We start from the raw sequence: 21,158 nt of genomic DNA on the forward strand, positions 1-21,158 counted from the left end.
CACAAGGATGTTTGATGCTCTGGCTAACAAGGTGGATGCTCTCACCACCGAGTTCGCGCAGATCAAGGCCATCTTGCTTAACCTACAGACAGAACCCGGTGCGCTCGTCTAACCCTGTCGCAGGTCCATCCCACCTTTAGAAGGATGATGCGCTGTCCACGGTGGAATCATGTACCCTGTGTGGTGACGCTGATGGGGATGGGCAGGATGAGCTTACCTCACAGGCTTCTCATGCCTTTTCAGCGGGTTCTAGTACGACCTCTTCTGTAGGCTCAGTGTCCAGCCGTGGCACTGTGCAGCCGGCAATGCGCACAGCCTCGGCATGCCTTGAGTTGGATAAAGCCCCGGCCCCAATCCGAATGGCAAATGCTTTTTTCAGGCAGGCCCCCAACACCTCAGCCTCCCTCTGTCCCTACATTGCGGAACTCCACAGATGCTGGCCTGACTCAAGGGTTCTCTCCCATCATACAAGCGATGGCAGTGCTCTGGCATCCATGCATGATGCTGACAGCTATGGCTTGGAACATCTAGCTCCAGTTGAGCCTGCCATTGCAGCCCTGATAGTTTCCCCGAATCAGGCCGTGAGACCGGATGCATGATGCCCCCGACCTCAGTGCAGGTTGACTGACAATCTTCTGACGCACAGTTATAACAATGCTGACTGTATGAGACCTCTTGGTAATTCTCTGTCACACCTGGTACTGGCTTTGTTGAGTACCTTGCAGGATTCCGAGTCGCAGTCCCTCAGGAATGCCTCATTGCAGACATTCGCATTTATGACAAGGGAGCTGGGCAGGCTAATGTCGATGATAACACTGACTCGTTGCCAGGTCTAACTGGCACAGTCCCCTCTATTCGACCCATGTCGCAGAACACTGCGTTCTCTTCCGGTTGTGCTGGGCCAGACCTTTGGCCAAGCGGCATTGTAGGCTTTGGAGCATAGTGTGCAGATCACCCATACCCAAGGCCAACTGCTTGCCCGTCTGGGTAGTCCAGGGGTCTGCAGGTCACAGTGCCAGGTAATGGGCAACACCGTGCAGTCCATCTGCTCAGATGCCAAGGGGTTCTGGACCAAGTCGCCACACCCCCAGAGCCCCAAGGGGCAAGGGGGGCGGAACCTGAATCTTATCGGCCGGTCGTCGAATTATTTACCCAGGAGCAGCTCTTCTGCTGGGAAGAGCAGACCACAGACCCTTGGGTAGTGTCCACACTATCCAGAGGTTACAAATTACAGTTCCAACGTCTCACGCCCCCCCCCCAACCATTCAGCGGGATCAAATGCACTGTCGTCAGAGATCCCGTAAAAACCCTTGTGCTACGTCATGAGGTAGTCACCCTTCTGGGTGTACCCTTTGTACCCAAAAAAGAGGGCGGATTTTGCCCAATGCTGGACTTGATGGGGTTGAACCGAACAACAGACAGCCTGTTCGTCTGCCATGGAGGCTGTAGAAGGGGGACGGCACTTTCTAAACAGAGACTCTGTCACTGGGTAGTGGAGGTCATTCAGTATGCCCATAGTGCCATTCTACTAGAGGCATGGCCGTGTCATGGGCCGCCTTGAGGGATGTTCCCCTGCAGGACATCTGTGCTGTAGCTACCTGGTCCTCATCATGCACCTTTGGACGTTTCTACAGGGTGAACGTTGCTGGTGTCCAGCCTATGGCAATGGCCGTGCTGTCTAGCTTCAGGCCTTGAGTAGGTGAGGATTATTTTATGACCTTTCTGGTATAATTCATCCAGTGCTTTAAGCACCACCTCTGGCAGTCAATAAGGATGAAATAAAACAAGAGTTACATATGTAATTATGGTTCTATGAATCCTGGAGCATCCTGTCACTCAGGATCAGTGTGTCCTTGCGAGAACATATTGACAGGAACAGATCACCTGATGACACCGGTAGATATAGACTCTCCGGGTCATCCGGGGGTCACAGGTGACTGGAACATCAAGTGCTTTAAGCACGGCCGAGAACTTTTTCTCACTTCTTATATAACTTTTTTTTTTACCTTGTTTGCACATGCTGTCATAGGTCAACACTTCATATAGTGCGGTCTTTTTATGACAGTTATGCATGTTTTATTATTGCAATTAAATAAATTAATGTATTTTATTGCATAGTGGTGACCATCCCCAGCCCTCCCTAAGGAAGGGTAAGAGGTATTAGAGGGAAAATATAAAAATAGAGGGGGAAAGGAAGAGGGAAGAGAGTCGATAAGAATATTTATCATACTTAAAATAAATAAATACAGTTGTGTTTTGTTCTACCATGATTTACCTGATTTTTTTCTGGTGCTGGCCACTGACCTATTTGACAGACACACATACACACAGAGAGAGAGAGATGAAGCAGTAAATCCTCCACCCTCCGCTGTTACACTGTTTGCCTGCTGAATAGCAAAGAGGATGAATTCATCAGTGAAGCACTCTCCCGTCTTCCCCCACGTCTTTCGTTTCATCCTGTCATTTCTTCTTCTTTTCCATTCCTTCTGCCATTTGAGAATCCTCAGAAATTCGTCGCTTATTTCCCCCCTTTGTTCTCCTTCTTGATCTGATTTCTGTTTTTCTTCTCTTGAGTGTTGCCCTGCACTCTTTGCGCTTCACTCCCACTCCCCACCACACTCCATCTCTTTCCTTCTCAGTGCAACAGTGTGCAATCCCCCCCCCCACTCCCCGATCCTCAGCAGACAGACAAAGAGACCGAGCGACACAGACAAGTAGAGAGAGAGAGAGAGGCAGATACGTAAAGAGGCACAGAGGAATTGATGGAATGACAGTGTGCAGACGAGGGACTCACTAAAAGAGAGAGGAGAGGGTGTGAGAGGCAGCTGCAGTGACAGCGGAGACAACGGTGGCTGAGGACTACTGCGTGCTGTTTATTTCATTCACAGACACACACACACACACACACACTCTCTCTCATTCTCACTCAGCCTCCTCACCCATACACACTAACATCCATGAGCAGAGGCAGCCGAGCTGAGAGAGTGGAAAGCATGAGATGTCACTGCTTTACTTCCATACACACAACCGACTGATGGAATAACTCTATTACACACATTTTTACACAAACACACACACCGGACACAGTAGTACATTTGGAATAGCCTCCCAGGTGCGCACACACAACTTGTAATCATCCTCTTGCTAGAAATCAACATGGGTCTCGTGATGGGAACCTTTTCCATGCAATCCAAGCAAATAGCCAGCTACCACAAAGGTAAGACTTACAATTCCAAACTCACTCAGAATTTATACATGGAAAAACTCTGTTTTTGTGTTCTTCCTTTAACGTGTGTAACTAATGTTTGTTTCCGCTCAATTTCATGAATATTTCACCAAAACAGCATTATGGAAATGAGTTAGATGTAGAGTGAGGTTATGTTTGTTGTACAATCACCAGGCCAACTGTCCTCTGCTTGAACTGTGGATTTAAGATGAGTGTGTGTATGTGTGTGTGTGTTTGTTTATGTGTGTCGCCATGCCACTGGGCATGTATAAGCATGTCTATAATAGGTGATGGTATTTAGTTCTGTCCCTTGCTGTCCAAACCAGTCTATTTTAAAGGTGCTGACACTCAACACATAGGGTGTGTGTATTCACTCAATATATTATTGATCATAAGGTTGAAATAGTTTATTGTTAAATGGTAACTAAACCACAAAAGCACTTTTTTTCTGCTGAAAACAAATGTATTTGGTATGAAGTAATATTGATTATTATTCTAGTCCAATTCTTGACATTTTAGGCAAAGTATTTCACTTTGTCTTATTTTGTAAAAATGTAAGAGTGAATTTTGTTATTGGCTGAGAATGGCAGTTTGAGATGTTTGGTGGTTTCTTACATCACTAACAGGCACTGTTGGCCCCGCCCCTTCTATAAAAACTCTCACCTGTGGACTCTACAATCTGTGTGAGTAGGTTGGATTGAGATAATTGTGAATAGACAGGATTAGTGAGTATTAAGTAGCTAGTTAGCATAGCATTGATTGTTCTTTCAGTATTTTATAAGTATAAACACTTAAATACTGTCTACCAGAGGTGTGGACTCGATTCTGGTCACAAATTTGGTGAATTTAGACTCAACAAAATCACAAAGGACTTGCAACTCGACTTAGACTTGAAAACAAATGACTTGTGACTTAACTCAGACTTGAGTCTATTGACGCAGAAAGACTTGACTTCCTATTTTTCCATGACAAAAGAAATGATTAAATACAAATATTATTAACGATCAATAAATCTGCTCAAACCCTTGTGGGAGGGTACTCAGCCATCAGAAGTTCGACCTTTAAACAAACTGACAACCAATCGGGAAGCAGCTGAAAACTTCAAGCTGGGTTGAGACGTCTGCACACTAGCAGAGAAAAATGATTCCAAAAGTGATATCCTTTGGATTTAAAGATTATACTGTCATTAATAATTGATCAGGAATCATTCTACCTGGTTCGTCTTCCCAGTGTGATGGTTTGTTTGGTTAACAGAGGAACTGTGGACATGTTTGCATCTATCTGTCAGATTGTTTCACTATTATTTGACAAATATGTTCCCTATTCAAGTAACTCATTGTTTGTATCAGTTAAATAAACCTGCTCTCCAAAATGGGACTAGCAGTGCATTATGTACTCTTGACTAAAGACTTTTGACTTGAATGGCCTTGACTCGGGACTTTAGTGACATAACTTTCCCACCTCTGCTGTCAATTACACTGAAAAAATAAAAAAATGCAACACTTTTGTTTTTGGTCCCATTTCCTATGAGCTGAACTCAAAGATCTAAAACATTTTATATATACACAAACAACCTATTCACAAATCTGTCTAAATCTGTGTTAGTGAGCACTTCTCCTTTGCAGAGATAATCCATCCCACCTCACAGGTGTGATATATAAATATAATGATTAGACAGCATGATTATTGCACAGGAGTGTCTCAGGGTGGCCACAATAAAAGGCCACTCTAAAAATGTCTAGTTTAATCACGCAACACAATGCCACAGATATAGCAAGTGCAATTGTCATGCTGACTGCAGGAATGTCCACCAGAGCTGTTGCCCGTGAATTGATTAATTCATTTCTCTATTATAAGCCGTCTCCAAAGGCGTTTCAGAGAATTTGGCAGTACATCTAACCGACCTCACAACTGCAGACCACATGTAACCACACCAGCCCAGGACCTCCACATCCAGCATGTTCACCTCCATGATAGTCTGAGACCAGTCACCTAGACAGCTACTGCAACAATCGGTTTGCAGAACCAAAGAATTTCTGCACAAAGTGTCAGAACCCGTCTCAAGGAAGCTCATCTGCATGCTCGTCGTCCTCACCAGGGTCTCGACTTGACTGACGTTTGTTGTCTTAACCGACTTGAGTGGACAAATAATCACATTTGATGGCGTCTGGCACGTTGGAGAGATGTTCACTGTTCAGGGCAGATGACAACGTGTGTGGCATCGTGTGGGTGAGCGGTTTGCTGATCTCAACATTGTGGAAGGAGTGCCCCATGGTGACGGTGGGGTTATGATATGGGCAGGCGTATGTTATGGACAACAAACACAGGTGCATTTTATTGATGGCATTTTGAATGCACAGAGATACCGTGACGAGAACCTTAGGCCCATTGTTGTGCTATTCATCTGCAACTATCATCTCAAGTTGCAGCGTGATAATGCACAGCCCCATGTTGCAAGGATTTGTATACAATTCCTGGAAGCTGAAAACATCCCAGTTCTTGAATGGGCAGCATACTCACGGGACATGTCACCCATTGAGCATTTTTGGGACGTTCTGGATTGGCGTATACAACGTGTTCTAGTTCCTGCCAATATCCAGCAACTTTACACAGCCATTGAAGAGGAGTGAACCAACATTCCACATGCCACAATGAACAACCTGATCCACACTATGTGAAGGAAATGTGTTGCACTATATGAGGCAAATGGTGGTCACACCAGTTACTGACTGGTTTTCTGACCCCCCCTCCCCCCATAAAGCAAGGGGTGGCCTTTTACTGTGGCCACCCTGAGGCACACCTGTGCAATAATCATGCTCTCCAATCAGCATCTTGATATTCCACACCTGTGAGGTGGAATGGATTATCTCTGCAAAGGATAAGTGCTCACTAACACATATTAAGACACATTTGTGAACAATATTTGGGAGAAATAGGTCTTTTGTGTTTATAGAAAATGTTTTAGATTTTTGAGTTCAGCTCATGAAAAATGGGTGCAAAAACAAACGTGTTGCGTTTATATTTTTGTTCAGTGTATTTACTAAGTGATTAGGATGTCAAGCGTTCTCACTGAAGTATCTTTCAAGTTTCCCAAGATGCATTTGGAACTTCCAGCAGGCTAAATATCTCAGTTGATTCTTCACCTTTGAAAGTTTTAAGTGAGAAAGTGACCATGTAGAATATCAACATGTGGTAATTTGACCTATAACACACACACACTTCATTGTGACCAGATTTCAGAGATTCCATGTTGCCCTCCATTGTGCTACTGACATAACATCCGGTTAACTTTGAAATAAAAGCTTTATTTACAAAAACGTTAAACTAATGAAAGAAAAGAAGAGACTCTTGTTTTGAAAAGGGGATGTTTGATTTTTAGCTTGAAGCTGGTTCCAGGACCATTTTACATTCCCCTCGCAATGCATCATGGGGCGGTTGAGTATAACTAGTGTGCCCACCGTCCCCATAAATTATCTGGGTATTTCTCACGTACTCAATCTTTTCATACCATCAAATGTGAATGCACTACATACTAATTTCCATGTCAAACTTGGTTTGAGTAGTACTTGAGTAATCCGACATTTGTAAGACGGCCTGGGTGTCTCTTCACTGCTCCAGGAGCTCCGCCCATATTTTTAGCATTTTTTTTTTAAATTTCCAGCCTACATCAACCAAAACCTCAGGTGTAGTTACTCTTTAAATGGTGAGGTTTGTGACCTTGCTGTGTTTGTGTTGCCCTGTTTGGATTCTGTCTGCTTTTAGCCATGAGATGACAGTCCTGCATCAGTTGACCTCTGACAGCCACTAACTACCGTGGCACAGAGGCAGAAAACTGAAGCCAGGCCACGACCATAAAGCTCTCATTTAGGTGAACTTGTGTAAAAATCTGCTGCTTGTTACATTTGCTGAAGAAGACTGGAAGCGATCGAAGTGATGAATTGCGGACATGCTGGTGTTAGAAATTCATTTTTGTTTTCTCAAAAAAATACTAACCTCAGACACTGATTCAAGCACTCTATAATGCAGATATGTGTAACTACGTCTGTGTTTTTTTTTTTTTTTACATCAAATGTTTCAAATCTGATTGATGCTTTCCTGCAGGGAAATATATACTGGCACAAATCATGTTTTCTTTTCCCATTTCAACCTCACAACTCATTTATGAAGCAGAACTGGCAACACTGCTTACCCAAGCAGACAGGATGTATTTTTAGGCAAAAACCCCTTTTCACTATGTCAGCATATAAAGTCTTAAACCACCCAATTTGAAGTTTGCACCGTTGAGCTCAGAGGAAGAACGATAGATGAGGAGAAAGTAGGGGATGAGAATTTGAGGAAAGTTTAGAGAGAATCTTGCTCCTCAGGGGGCTGCAGTTTTCTCGTGTGCGTGTGTGTGTGTGTGTGTGTGTGTGTGTGTGTGTGTGTGTGTGTGTGTGTGTGTGTGTGTGTGTGTGTGTGTGTGTGTGTGTGTGTGTGTGTGTGTGTGTGTGTGTGTGTGTGTGTGTGTGTGTGTGTGTGCGCGCGCGCACGATTCACCATCTGCTGCAGTGTTATCAAAAGTGGCCTAATGAAGGCAGGACGAGATTAATTTTGTATGGAAGGTTGGCCCATCCAACATTAGGCAATGAACAGCTGAGGGAAACCAAAAGTCAACCTGATGAGGTTCCCTTCAATAAGTGTTTTTAAAACTAATACATCTGTGTGTGGTGCAGCAGGAACATTAGCATGAGCATCAGCTGATACATCACATGTAAGAATACATCCTACTTTAAGTTTCTTCTTCATCTGTGGTGGTTTCTAAACACACAGTTTGAATCGCTGTTGAGTAAAAACAACTAGGGGGTAGGACAATAGACCCAGGAGGGTCCGATACAATACGATGGTTTGAAAAATCTATATATTTGTTATTTACTTAATTTTTTATTATATTTATAATAAAAGTTAGTTATAGTTATAATTTATTTGACTTTGGATTCAAACTGTATAAAAAAGAATAGATAATCAATAAGAGACTTCATCTTTTGAACTAGTAACACATACATACCCACTACACTTGTGTAACGCACTCTGTGGGGATTAGTAAATCCTCCATCTTTTGTCTCCAGATGGTACAGAACATTGATGCACGGCTTTTAACTGGTACGAGGAAAGTTGAGCACATTTCCTTTGTCCTGAGCACTTTACACTGGCTGCCAGTTCATTTTAAGATTGATTTTAAACTATTTGTATTTGTCTTTAAATCATTGCATGGCCTCGCACCCAAATACCTGGTAGACCTTCTTCACCCCCCCATGTCCCTGCTCGGGCACTTTTAAAAATGTATAACTCTTTGAGGGCCAAAATTAGTGCCTTACTTGTAGGGGTGTGCCATCTAAAGGACCTCATGGTTCAATTTTGATTCAGGGTTCTACGATTCGACTGATCAAAAATTATTATGATATTAACAATTATCACAATTTTTCATGCATGTTATTTTTTCTTTTCCTCACTTTGTGGCTATTTCATACTTTTAAACAAATTATGTGTCAGTAGCCAAACAAATGTATCACTATTTATTTATATAAAGCAGCAAAAATCACACAAGACACTAAACATTTTGCTGTGCACAATCAAAGCAGCTTTAAAAACATATAAAACCTACAGTATCAGCTCTCGTAACACTTGTGGAATTTGAGTTTTTAAATAAAAGGTGGATAAATAAAATAACACAATGATTTATTAATGCCGGGGACTGTAAGTGCTGAGACAAATGTGCAGCTACTCATCGACGTTGCTGTCTTCACTTTTAAATGATTGTCTAAGAAAAGGAGCTGGTGGTCAACATGCTTCCGTTCACTCTGTTCTGCTGTGCAGTTACACAGCGGTCCGTGTTCCGAGACGGGTCGGGTTGGGTGGGTGGCCAACGTCTCCTCCGACCCCGGGCACCAACTGACGTGATCCGTTCCCCGTGTTGGGACGCACAGAGCACAGTCCATGCCGGGGGCGAGGGGGCTCCATACCCGCCGGAGAGCGGAGAGGGCTCAGCGAGGTAACCATGTCCACGGCCCCGTTAAGCGGCGAGTTGTACAGGCAGCATCTGGGGCAGCTAAAGGGCTGCATCAATCCTCAGGTCCTCAAGGTGGGAGTGCCCGAGCAGATCGCCTGTATTAAATAGATAGTGCGGCTGATGAATGTGTTTCTGGGTTATTCAGAGTTAAATAATCTGTGCACACCTGGCAGTCCCTTTAGTGTCCAAGTGTGCAACAATTATTACGACTATACCGTTTATAAAAGGAAAAAACAACAGAAAATCACCCCTACGTTGCTGAAAACTGAACGTAGGGGGCGCCATCGCTTTGTAGGGGAGAACAATTACAACGTCAGGGACCCCTACGTTCAACAGCGCTGGCTGTTTTTTCTCTATAGTTCATACAGCAACAGTAATAGTTGGATCACCAGATAATGCGTGCACTAAAGATGTTGGTATTTAAACGTGAGATTTCCCTTGTGTTCACCCCAGAGGTGGAGACTCACCACAGCAGAGTGGGTGGTGAAGTGCGTGTGTCCTCTGTGGATTATCTCACCACTGACTTCTTAAACTTTAGAACTGAAAACTGAGCAGAAAGTTGTGTTTTCTGCAGCGAAAGACAGAAAATCCCACAGAGGGATGGATGGATGGAGTAGGAGGCTCAGCTACAGCCAGCGGTTTATTTCCACGTCTCTATATACTGCGTGTGTTCTTTTACTTAGTGTGAGTTAAGCCTGAACTTGAAGTAATGTTGACTTTCTCTCACAGCCTTGGGTCAACCGGGTTATGATTGCTATGGACATTTGACCTAAACCCCATAAGAACATAAGTATTCTGAAATGTAAATATATTCAAAAAAAGATCATGTGTACTGCTAAATAACTAACATAATAAGAATCAAAACTTGACTTTAAGGGAATCTTTGAGTAAACAGTTATAAAGGTTTTTTTTAAAAAACACAAAGGAGAAAGACATTTTTGAATAGCCTCTGAAGCAATGAAACTCTCACAAAAAGCTTATGAAAAACACCATAGGATTATGATATTAAAAAAAACACATTAAAAAAGTCAAAGTAAGAGTAACCTAAAGGAGACTTTTTCTTGGATTTGAGAACAAGTGAGCTAAAGGATAAAACTGGCTTTACCTACTTAATATCAGAAGTAGTTTTCACTGAAATGTTGATGTCAGTCAATGTCTGAATATTGTTGCTAATACAACACAAATGGAACAAGTATTGCATAAACTTTGACTTTGTAGGGAACTAAACCCCCAAGTTGACCTGACTTAGAACACCGGCTTCACCAGTCCGTGGAGTCAGAGTGTCTACCTCTTGCTGTGAAATGCAAACGTGCCCCAAGGGGGGTCTTCTTCCCTTCCTGCCGAACAAAAAGATAGAAGGATCCCAGACCAGTCGTCTCCTGTTATCATCTCCCTGCTACATTACAATCAAAAGAAGAACACCCCTCTCCTTCCCCCTTTTTCAAACAGATACCTCTAGATGCTGTAACATCAAAGAACTGTCCCAATGACCCCTTTGACCCCCTGCAGATGTTGTCACCTCCCGAACCCAAACCAATGGTTACACAGGACAATGGAATAACCCCAGTTCTCCTGCTCAAATGAGAACAAAGGACATGTGCTGGACTGAAAAGTTACAAATGAAAACATTTTTGGAATGATTTCTACTATAATTGAAATTGCAAATGTGTCTGCACTCGTGTCATGTAATTTAACAACAACAGAATGCTATTTTAAAGTGTTTATCATTTAAAAGTGCTTAAAAATACCAGAAAACATCACAAAAGTTAGTTTGAGGTATTTACTGCGATCATATAGTTAAGAGGAGGCATAACATGATTTTTGACATTTATGTTTATGAATAATTACAAGCAAAATGCATTAATTAGTTCCTAAAGTGATTCGAGGATATTTTCCAGTCATGTTTGGTATCAAACTCTTTCGTAATACATGATATTTCAGGATATGATGTTGAAAAGATGTTTTGAAATATGTGGAATTAATTATTAGGCACTCTTTTATGTTTAGAATCATCCCTTGTTGTCTGTCTCTGTCTTACACTTACACACACCCAAGACACACCCACAAGCTGAAAGCAGAGACATTGACCAATCACCGACATGATCACAGAAGGATCCACCCAGACGCCTCCTCCAAAAGGCGTCGCCAAACGCCCTTTAAAAAAAGACGCGCGACCAGAAACAACAGTTTTGGATGCGGGCGTTCATGCTCACACGTGTTCCCTCATGTTTCCAGTCTTTTCATTTATTTCATTTTATTTTTAGTTGAAACAGTTAGATTTTGGAAACCACAGCTGCTTGGTTCGGACGAATACAGCATCTAGTGACGTGCGTAACAGCCGAAAGGAAGCCCGGCCCGCAACCCGTTGGGGTTAGCCAAGAGCCATTCTCTAAGCCAGCTGCGAAGGCCTAACCGCCCGGATCGGCTGAAGGGGCTACACTCTGTTGAACCGAAACAGAACCAACGGTGGCACGTCCTGCTGCATTGCTCAAACAGCACCTCCAGGTCCAACCCTGACATCTTCAAGGTACAAGAATGAACTCTCATCAGCAACTTTCATCTACAATAGATCACATACATATTTCCATAACTACAAACTTACACGCATTAACAACATGCTACACACACAGTACATCTCATTCATGTTTGTTCGTCTCCCCCTTGTCCGTCCTCCTCTCTTTGTTATGAGCTCTCTTTATTTTATTCTTTGATTTTATGATTAAATATTGAATATGTATCCTGCATTTTTATTCAATATTTAGTAGATTAGCATCCTTCTAGATTAGTGATTTCACTTTATTACGTATAATCCTCACCTTTATTAGCCTAGAAATGCATTTTATCATGATTTAATTATCCCATTTCAATTGATGTTTTGACTGTGTTAATTGTTGACTTTTGAATAAAAGGTTAAACATAATCTTTGATTCCTCTGATTCATTAAAGCTGTGGTTATGGTGTAGATGTCTGGTAGAATTCACTTTTCCCTGGTTTCACACTGATGAGTTTAGTCTAAAAACGTAGACATATTTCTCCTGTTAAAAGGAGTGGCACCCCGCAAATTTGAAGTAATATTAATAATCATAATTAATATTCTTAGTTCTATAACCCATTAATAATAACTCATCTCATCTTCCTACATAATTTCTGACACCCCCAGATGGGACTAGCTGAAGCCATAAACACAGCGTTAATGAATAATCATTGGAATCAAAAGCCGGTCTAAAAACTGAACACTCGTGTTGCCAGATTGGTTCGGAAGCCGCTGAGCCCCGACCAATGTTGTATTCTAAGCAAAGCCGCCGCGCTAATGCTTAGAAACTGAATAAATAAGACCGCCGTGTCTCTGTGTTTAAAGCGCTAATGTTATGAAAGGCCGCCGCGCCAAAAGAAAAAGTTAAAATTAATCACTGCGCCGTCAGTGACTGTGACGTCAGAGGTAAACAGTGAGTTGCCAGAACCGGGAAAACCCCGTATAAAAGGAAAAGATACACAGACAGTGCAAACTAGGACTTTGCTACCCCGAAGAGCTCTGAAACTCTGGTATCTGCCGACGCAAACAAAGAGTAAGTCGTCTGAATCTTCCGTTCCTTAAAACGGACAAGCTATCGTTGTATTAGCTCATGTTAGCTCATTGTGGTTGGAACACGTGGGTAACGCTCCGGAAACCGGAAGCAAGTGTGTCAAGCCACCGCTCATACCCAAAGACAGGCCTTCCTGTCCCTTTTTGAGACGCGACTGCCCCTCGTGGCGAGCTCGCGAATAACAGGCTAACGAGAGCCGAAGCATAGCAGCAAACCGTCTGCTATTAAGCAGTTAGCATTCAGCTAACCTAACGCGCCCAGTGAGGCTTTAAACACATCTAAGTTACAGCGTGTCTTTAGACACGTTTTGCTTGACAACTGTGCATCGATACAGCTGTCTTTACCGTCACTTTGCTGAAATCGTGTGGTTTTAAATGTGCTCGATTTGATTTTGTCATCTCTCAGAAACGCACGCACGCGCGCACGCACGCGCACGCACACACAAGGCCCATAACTAAACGGAAGTTAAGCCATTAAAAGGGTAATCTTATTAAAACTAAGGTAACTCATTTAAATACAAGTGACGCACTAAAATCAAGGTTTAACAAGATTTAAACCAATTTGAAAAAATAATTAAACTAAAACAGTTTAAATAAATAAACTAATGATTAAAGTAAAATACACATTTTACTAAATGATTAATCCAGTGTGATTAAAATTAAATCAATTTGATTAAAAACAATTAAATTGAATAGGAAGTTAATTAAATGAAAGCAACTAATTTAAGAAGGATTTATTAATTAAAATAAGTTTAATAAAAGTTAAACCAGTTTTAATTAAGGTAATTAAATTCAACACAACCGAATTTAAACACAAACCATTCTTAAAAATCAACCTAAAGAAAATTACAACTGAAATAAAAACTGATAAATTAAAACAGAATTTAATTAATTAAAAATAACATTTATTGATTATAATAAATTCATTAGAATTTGAATTTAATTTCAAAAAAAAAAAAAATTATTTTTTTTATTTTTTCTCTCTCTTTCTCTTTTTCTTTTTCCAATTGATTGATCACCTGATTAATCTAAGGAAACTGAATCAAGGTAAAGCTAATTTAAACTAAAGTTTAAATTAATTGAGGAAAACATTTATTGATTAAAATAAATTCAATAAGATTTGAATTTAATTTCAATAAAACATTTTGTTTTTAATTGATTAAAATTACCGGTTGATTAATTCAACGAAATTGAATTAAAGTAAAGTTAATTTAAATAAAAGTCTTAAATCAGTAAGGACAAGCCTTAAATGAGTAAGAACAATTGTTTAAATTAAACAAACCACACCAAACCTTTCAAGTTTACCACTCAGTTTTTATTTACCAAACAGTGAATTGCTAAGAACAAACAAAATAAGATAAAACAATTTACTACCATTGTAATTTTTAAACTTTGTTTGAAAAATTATTTGAAATTTTGAAATCCTTTAGATTTCTTCGTACGATTTTGATCCACAACAAATCAACATGTCTATCTCCTCAGAAGACCATCCAGCCGAGAACTTAGAATTCCTCCTCACAGAAATTTTAGGGGACGGAAAATCCACAATTGATGCCAAAATCCGAGAATCTCCCCCTCAAGAATTAGGAGACCTTGTGGCCGATTGCGTCACTGCAGCCGTTTCAAAAAAGCTGAAAGATAAGGAGCTGGTTAAACAGCTTGGCTTTGTAATATCAGCATTCTCCGCCCAGTTAAAATACGAACAGAATCGAGTTAAAACCCTCGAGCGCGAACGAGACGCTCAACTCGAAGCTATCAAGGAACGCGAAGCCCGCTGCGCGAACCTCACGGTCCAGTATGAAGAAACACGTGAGGAAAATGGACTGCTCCAAATGCGTGTGAGTTACCTAGAAGAAGCGGAAGATCAAGTGAATCAATTAATCACTGAGAATAAAGAATTACAAAAATCCAAAGTGCGACTCGGAGATAAAATACGCGTTCTCGAACATGATTTCGACACCACCACCCGGGAATTAGACGCCCAACTACACGAGTCAAATGATGGGAAGAAACTCCTCCTTGAGGCAGAAGGGGCGATCAAAGCCTCAAAAGCCAAAACTAAACTGCTCTCTAGAGAATTAGACGCAGAACGAGAGAGGGTTAATGACTTATTACAACAAGTAGCTGACGGTAAAGTAGCTACTGCTAAGGTTCAACGACAATTGAACCTCACCAGGAGAGAGCTCCTAGACGCAAGACGTGAGCTCGGGCACGCTCTCTCATCATTGTCAATGTCAGAGGCCGATGGCGATCCTGACTCCGACGGTGAAGACGCAACTCGACAAGTCCTGCGCACCACCGACCCAACGGTACGTCCGCGTCGCTTAAGGAGACCCCGGGATGCCTCCGCGGACCCTCCTATTGACGGCGGACCGACGCCCGCCAGGCCCCCGAATAGCAATCGACCGTCCAACCGCGACCTGGATAAAATCGCCAGAAACATTCCGAGATTCGAACCAAAGTTCGACGAACCCCAAAATGCTAGAGCATTTTTGAGAGACATTGATTTTTATCTAAAAAGTTATCCAATGGCTAATGTTGAAGATAAAATCTACCTAATCAAAGCAACCTCGAGCAGGCTTGTCAATGATTTCATTGAACGTCAACTACCTCAGATCAGAAATGATTACACAACACTGTGCCGCCTCCTGGTGGATGAATTTTCTGACGCACTTCACCAAACAGGTTTCGACTATGCCCACACCGTTAAACAGGGGAAGAACGAATCACCCCAACAATATTACCACACCTTGCTACAGGCATACTTTGGTAATCGCAACGACCCAGGTATGGAGGAAGAACAGCAGTTCAAAAAACTGTTCCTCAGAAACCTTCACCACAGCACGAGCACCCATCTCGGCGTCGCGGCAGATCCCTCTACAATGTCCAGTAAGAAACTTCGCGATCTTGCAATCAGAGGCTTCCTCTTGTACAAACAAAATTCGGCAAAATCCACACCTCGCGAAATGTTCCCGATAAAGAATAACTCTCACTCGCTGCAATTGGAAGGCATTCAAAAGGAACTCATCGCTCCTCAAGAGCATCCACCGCAAGCACCACAGACCCCTCCGCGGTACAACCAGCAACCGTACCATGGAATAAAGCCAAAACGATACCAAGATAACACCGATTATCGAGATTATGCGCCAAAACAAAACTTTCGGCACCAAAATTCCCGCCCTAACTCACACCACCAAGATCGCCGACCGCGACCACCGTGGTATGATTACAACCGTTCTGACCAGTGGAGAAGACACGACAACGACCGCCGAACACCTCCACCCAGAAACGAACACTCAAAACCTCGGTATCACAAAAATAACCAAAGGTCATACGACCAGCAGCCAAACAGATCAAGATCAGACGATGAATCTAATGAAATAGAAAGTTTAGAAATTAGGTTATCTAACCAAATCACTAAAGAAATGGCATCCATCAGGAAAATGTTCGAACAAATGATAGATGACAAAACCAATGATAAACCAAAACAATCAAAACGAAAAAATGACGATGATTCGCCTCGTGCTGTCTTGCTGGTGCAAACACATGCACCAAACCACCATTTTTCCAATGGACATCAGTCCATTGAAGGTGAACCACCAATTCACCAACTCTTGTGCAACCTCTACGAAAGAGGAATCGCCCGAAAGTTTTACATTTCAGCCACTTTTGAAGGTGTGCTTACCAATGAAGCCTTACTCGACACTGGAGCAGACATATCCCTCATGTCCGCCCAACTGTTCAATGAGCTGCGCAGCCTAGCCAAGGAGACCAACCTAAGGTTGATACTCCAAGACTGCCACATGGACATTGAACCTTATGGCGACAACGCCACCGTTATCACGAAGAAGGCTCTCGTACAAGTCACCATAGGGCACCTGACCCTGGTGCACCCGTTTTACATCTCAGACCACAACCAGATTCCTCTTCTCATAGGTATCGATCTCCTCAACCGATTTGAGCCCCTGATCGACTTTCAAAACCTGAAAATCTGGGCACAAGTCAGGCAGCCACTGCCGCTGCAGCATGACTCACTCGACGGAGTTCAGTGCTACCAACTGAACCACTCTCGGGCTCTAAAGGAGACCCCCAGCCGGTCTCCGGCCCAAATGCGTCCGGCTACTAAAACCGTAGACCGTACTCTAACGACCAAAAGTACCTCCCTGTGCGCGTTAACCAACAACCCCCTCGCTACCGATGGTCTTGCGTTTCAGAACCGACACATCAACGATGCTCTCGCCAAAGAAAGGGCGCTATCAGGAACACCCTGGTCCTTTGACCCCACCCAGCTCGCTGAGCCCCACCCGTTCTCAGCGAATGCTATTACGCGCTCTCGTGCAGCTGCCGAGACCGACACCCCAATGTCCTCGCATGTCATCGCACCGGTAAAACCCGCTTTCACCGACAATGACCCAATAACGTTAAAAGTCTCCTCGGACTTTGCCTCCACATCCAGCCATCTGTTCGCTGCCCGTCGCTCATTACAGATAGTCAAGGGCACCTTGGTCCATGTTTCTGCAGACTCCCAAACGCATGCGTTCGTTGTCCCACAGAACCAAAGGGGGGTGATATTGGCACATGCCCATGACATGCCCTACGCCAGACACAGAGGAGTCAAAACCAAAACCAAGCTAACACCGCTACCGCTTACACCACCCACCAATACACGACCGATCTTGAGAACCACCTCCGAGCTACGTTCGCGTTTGCTCAAAAACACCTCAAAGAGAGCGCGAAGGGCCGTAAAACCTACTACGACCAAAAAGCCTCACAAGAGGAACTACAGGTGGGAGACCGCGTCTGGTATTATAGCGTTGCTCCGCCCGCCGGCAAAACCAATCATCATGCAACCAAACTGAAAAAAAAAAATAAATAAATAAATAAAATTTCTTCCTAAATGGACAGGACCCTCCCTGGTCACCGATAAACTGTCTCCAGTGGTGTACCAAATAAAGATTCCGAGCACAAAAACCGAACCAAAGCTCAAATGGGTCCACCAAAACCAAATTAAGCTATACAGAACACCAAAATCAACAGACAAGCCATCAACCGCGAGCTGAATAAACCCTACGAGCCAAGAGATAGCATTCCTAATTAACCTACCAGTCATCACGTTCAATAACATCTACCACCTCAAGGACGACATAAACTCAGACCTAGGAACTAGAATCCACTACGCTATCTGGTCCCACCGAGGACACACCCGAGGGTCAGGATTTAACCGTGCTGGTTGATCCGTAAACTTCCAATCAGCCATCCCATTGATCAGGCCCCAGACATTAGCATATCTAACACCCTGTAACTGAGACCACCAACTCGTCTCATTATATAGGCACAGGCCAAATTTAGTTAGAGCAAAAGAAAGCTCTTCTTTTTCTCTCATTTAGTTTAAGCTCCCTTAGGGACTTACTTCTGTGTGTTTAGATTTGATTCTTTTATACCCTGCATGCTTTGTCTTTGTCTTATTGATGTGCAACAGGAGTAACTGACCGATACCACGCTATCTATGTGTTATGTGTACACTTTTATGTTACCCCATCCTGCTGATCCCAAATTACATGTTCGCACCGAGCATCGTTGAGGGACACATAGCAACATATAGTACACACACCTAGTCTGCCTCCCTGATCCACGGGCGCTCACTGCCAAGCGGCGCCCCAGAATCGACTCCATGGTCGCCCAACTCCTACCTCCATGGCCCACGGGCATTAACACCAGGCAATGCTCCAACGCCAGCCACCAGGGGCTCCAGGCTTCAACCTCCGGGGCTCCAGCCTCAAACCTCCGGGGCCCCAGCCTTCAACCTCCAGGGGCTCCAGTCTTCAACCGCCAGGGCTCCAGTCTTCAACCTCCGGGGCTCCAGCCTCAACCACCAGGGGCTCTAGCTTCAACCTCCCAGCGCTGCCTCCAGTATTGACTTCCTGGCAATGCTGCTCATCTCAACGTCAAGGTGAGAGTGATTTCCCTACCCTACAGGGGGAAACACCTCCAAGTTCCAACAAGGACGTTGGACTTTTGTCACTCCTGAACTTTCGTCAGGGTGTGTGAGGACCTCAACACACCTTTACCTGTTTCCAGTTTTCTTCAACTTGAAGGTTCGTTCCCTCTTTTGTTTCCTCAAAAGAACTTTTTGATAAGAGCTTCAAAGCATTGAAACCTTATCAACAGGGGGATTATGTAGGGAACTAAACCCCCAAGTTGACCTGACTTAGAACACCGGCTTCACCAGTCCGTGGAGTCAGAGTGTCTACCTCTTGCTGTGAAATGCAAACGTGCCCCAAGGGGGGTCTTCTTCCCTTCCTGCCGAACAAAAAGATAGAAGGATCCCAGACCAGTCGTCTCCTGTTATCATCTCCCTGCTACATTACAATCAAAAGAAGAACACCCCTCTCCTTCCCCCTTTTTCAAACAGATACCTCTGGATGCTGTAACATCAAAGAACTGTCCCAATGACCCCTTTGACCCCCTGCAGATGTTGTCACCTCCCGAGCCCAAACCAATGGTTACACAGGACAATGGAATAACCCCAGTTCTCCTGCTCAAATGAGAACAAAGGACATGTGCTGGACTGAAAAGTTACAAATGAAAACATTTTTGGAATGATTTCTACTATAATTGAAATTGCAAATGTGTCTGCACTCGTGTCATGTAATTTAACAACAACAGAATGCTATTTTAAAGTGTTTATCATTTAAAAGTGCTTAAAAATACCAGAAAACATCACAAAAGTTAGTTTGAGGTATTTACTGCGATCATATAGTTAAGAGGAGGCATAACATGATTTTTGACATTTATGTTTATGAATAATTACAAGCAAAATGCATTAATTAGTTCCTAAAGTGATTCGAGGATATTTTCCAGTCATGTTTGGTATCAAACTCTTTCGTAATACATGATATTTCAGGATATGATGTTGAAAAGATGTTTTGAAATATGTGGAATTAATTATTAGGCACTCTTTTATGTTTAGAATCATCCCTTGTTGTCTGTCTCTGTCTTACACTTACACACACCCAAGACACACCCACAAGCTGAAAGCAGAGACATTGACCAATCACCGACATGATCACAGAAGGATCCACCCAGACGCCTCCTCCAAAAGGCGTCGCCAAACGCCCTTTAAAAAAAGACGCGCGACCAGAAACAACAGTTTTGGACGCGGGCGTTCATGCTCACACGTGTTCCCTCATGTTTCCAGTCTTTTCATTTATTTCATTTTATTTTTAGTTGAAACAGTTAGATTTTGGAAACCACAGCTGCTTGGTTCGGACGAATACAGCATCTAGTGACGTGCGTAACAGCCGAAAGGAAGCCCGGCCCGCAACCCGTTGGGGTTAGCCAAGAGCCATTCTCTAAGCCAGCTGCGAAGGCCTAACCGCCCGGATCGGCTGAAGGGGCTACACTCTGTTGAACCGAAACAGAACCAACGGTGGCACGTCCTGCTGCATTGCTCAAACAGCACCTCCAGGTCCAACCCTGACATCTTCAAGGTACAAGAATGAACTCTCATCAGCAACTTTCATCTACAATAGATCACATACATATTTCCATAACTACAAACTTACACGCATTAACAACATGCTACACACACAGTACATCTCATTCATGTTTGTTCGTCTCCCCCTTGTCCGTCCTCCTCTCTTTGTTATGAGCTCTCTTTATTTTATTCTTTGATTTTATGATTAAATATTGAATATGTATCCTGCATTTTTATTCAATATTTAGTAGATTAGCATCCTTCTAGATTAGTGATTTCACTTTATTACGTATAATCCTCACCTTTATTAGCCTAGAAATGCATTTTATCATGATTTAATTATCCCATTTCAATTGATGTTTTGACTGTGTTAATTGTTGACTTTTGAATAAAAGGTTAAACATAATCTTTGATTCCTCTGATTCATTAAAGCTGTGGTTATGGTGTAGATGTCTGGTAGAATTCACTTTTCCCTGGTTTCACACTGATGAGTTTAGTCTAAAAACTTAGACATATTTCTCCTGTTAAAAGGAGTGGCACCCCGCAAATTTGAAGTAATATTAATAATCATAATTAATATTCTTAGTTCTATAACCCATTAATAATAACTCATCTCATCTTCCTACAACTTGTTTTAATTAAAAAAAGAAATTTAATCGATATCAGGGTCAATGACGAGTTCTGGAATTTATTCTATTATTCAAAGTGCCAAAATATCATGTGGTGTGCGACTGTCTGGCCTTGACTACTGTTTGATAAAAATCTTTAAAAATACTCTAAATCAATTTAAACTTATTTTCAGCCCTATTTTTGTTATGTTGAAGTC

General features: G+C 42.7%; 1 protein-coding gene across 2 annotated transcripts in view; it reads left to right on the forward strand.

The window, feature by feature from the left end:
- kcnip1a (Kv channel interacting protein 1 a) overlaps nt 1-21,158 on the forward strand; it is a 100,527-nt gene that overhangs the window by 15,838 nt on the left and 63,531 nt on the right. The window contains exon 1 of one of the 2 annotated variants that reach the window (XM_028459324.1): nt 2,696-3,217. The exons of the other annotated variant lie outside the window; for it this stretch is intronic. Coding sequence (XP_028315125.1) covers nt 3,157-3,217 — 61 coding nt within the window. The 5' untranslated portion in view covers nt 2,696-3,156. Of the gene's footprint in view, nt 1-2,695; nt 3,218-21,158 lie in introns of those variants that run through there. 2 annotated transcript variants of the gene reach the window in all.

This window comes from Gouania willdenowi, chromosome 10, assembly GCF_900634775.1.
Source record: "Gouania willdenowi chromosome 10, fGouWil2.1, whole genome shotgun sequence".
Taxonomy (NCBI): domain Eukaryota; kingdom Metazoa; phylum Chordata; class Actinopteri; order Blenniiformes; family Gobiesocidae; genus Gouania; species Gouania willdenowi.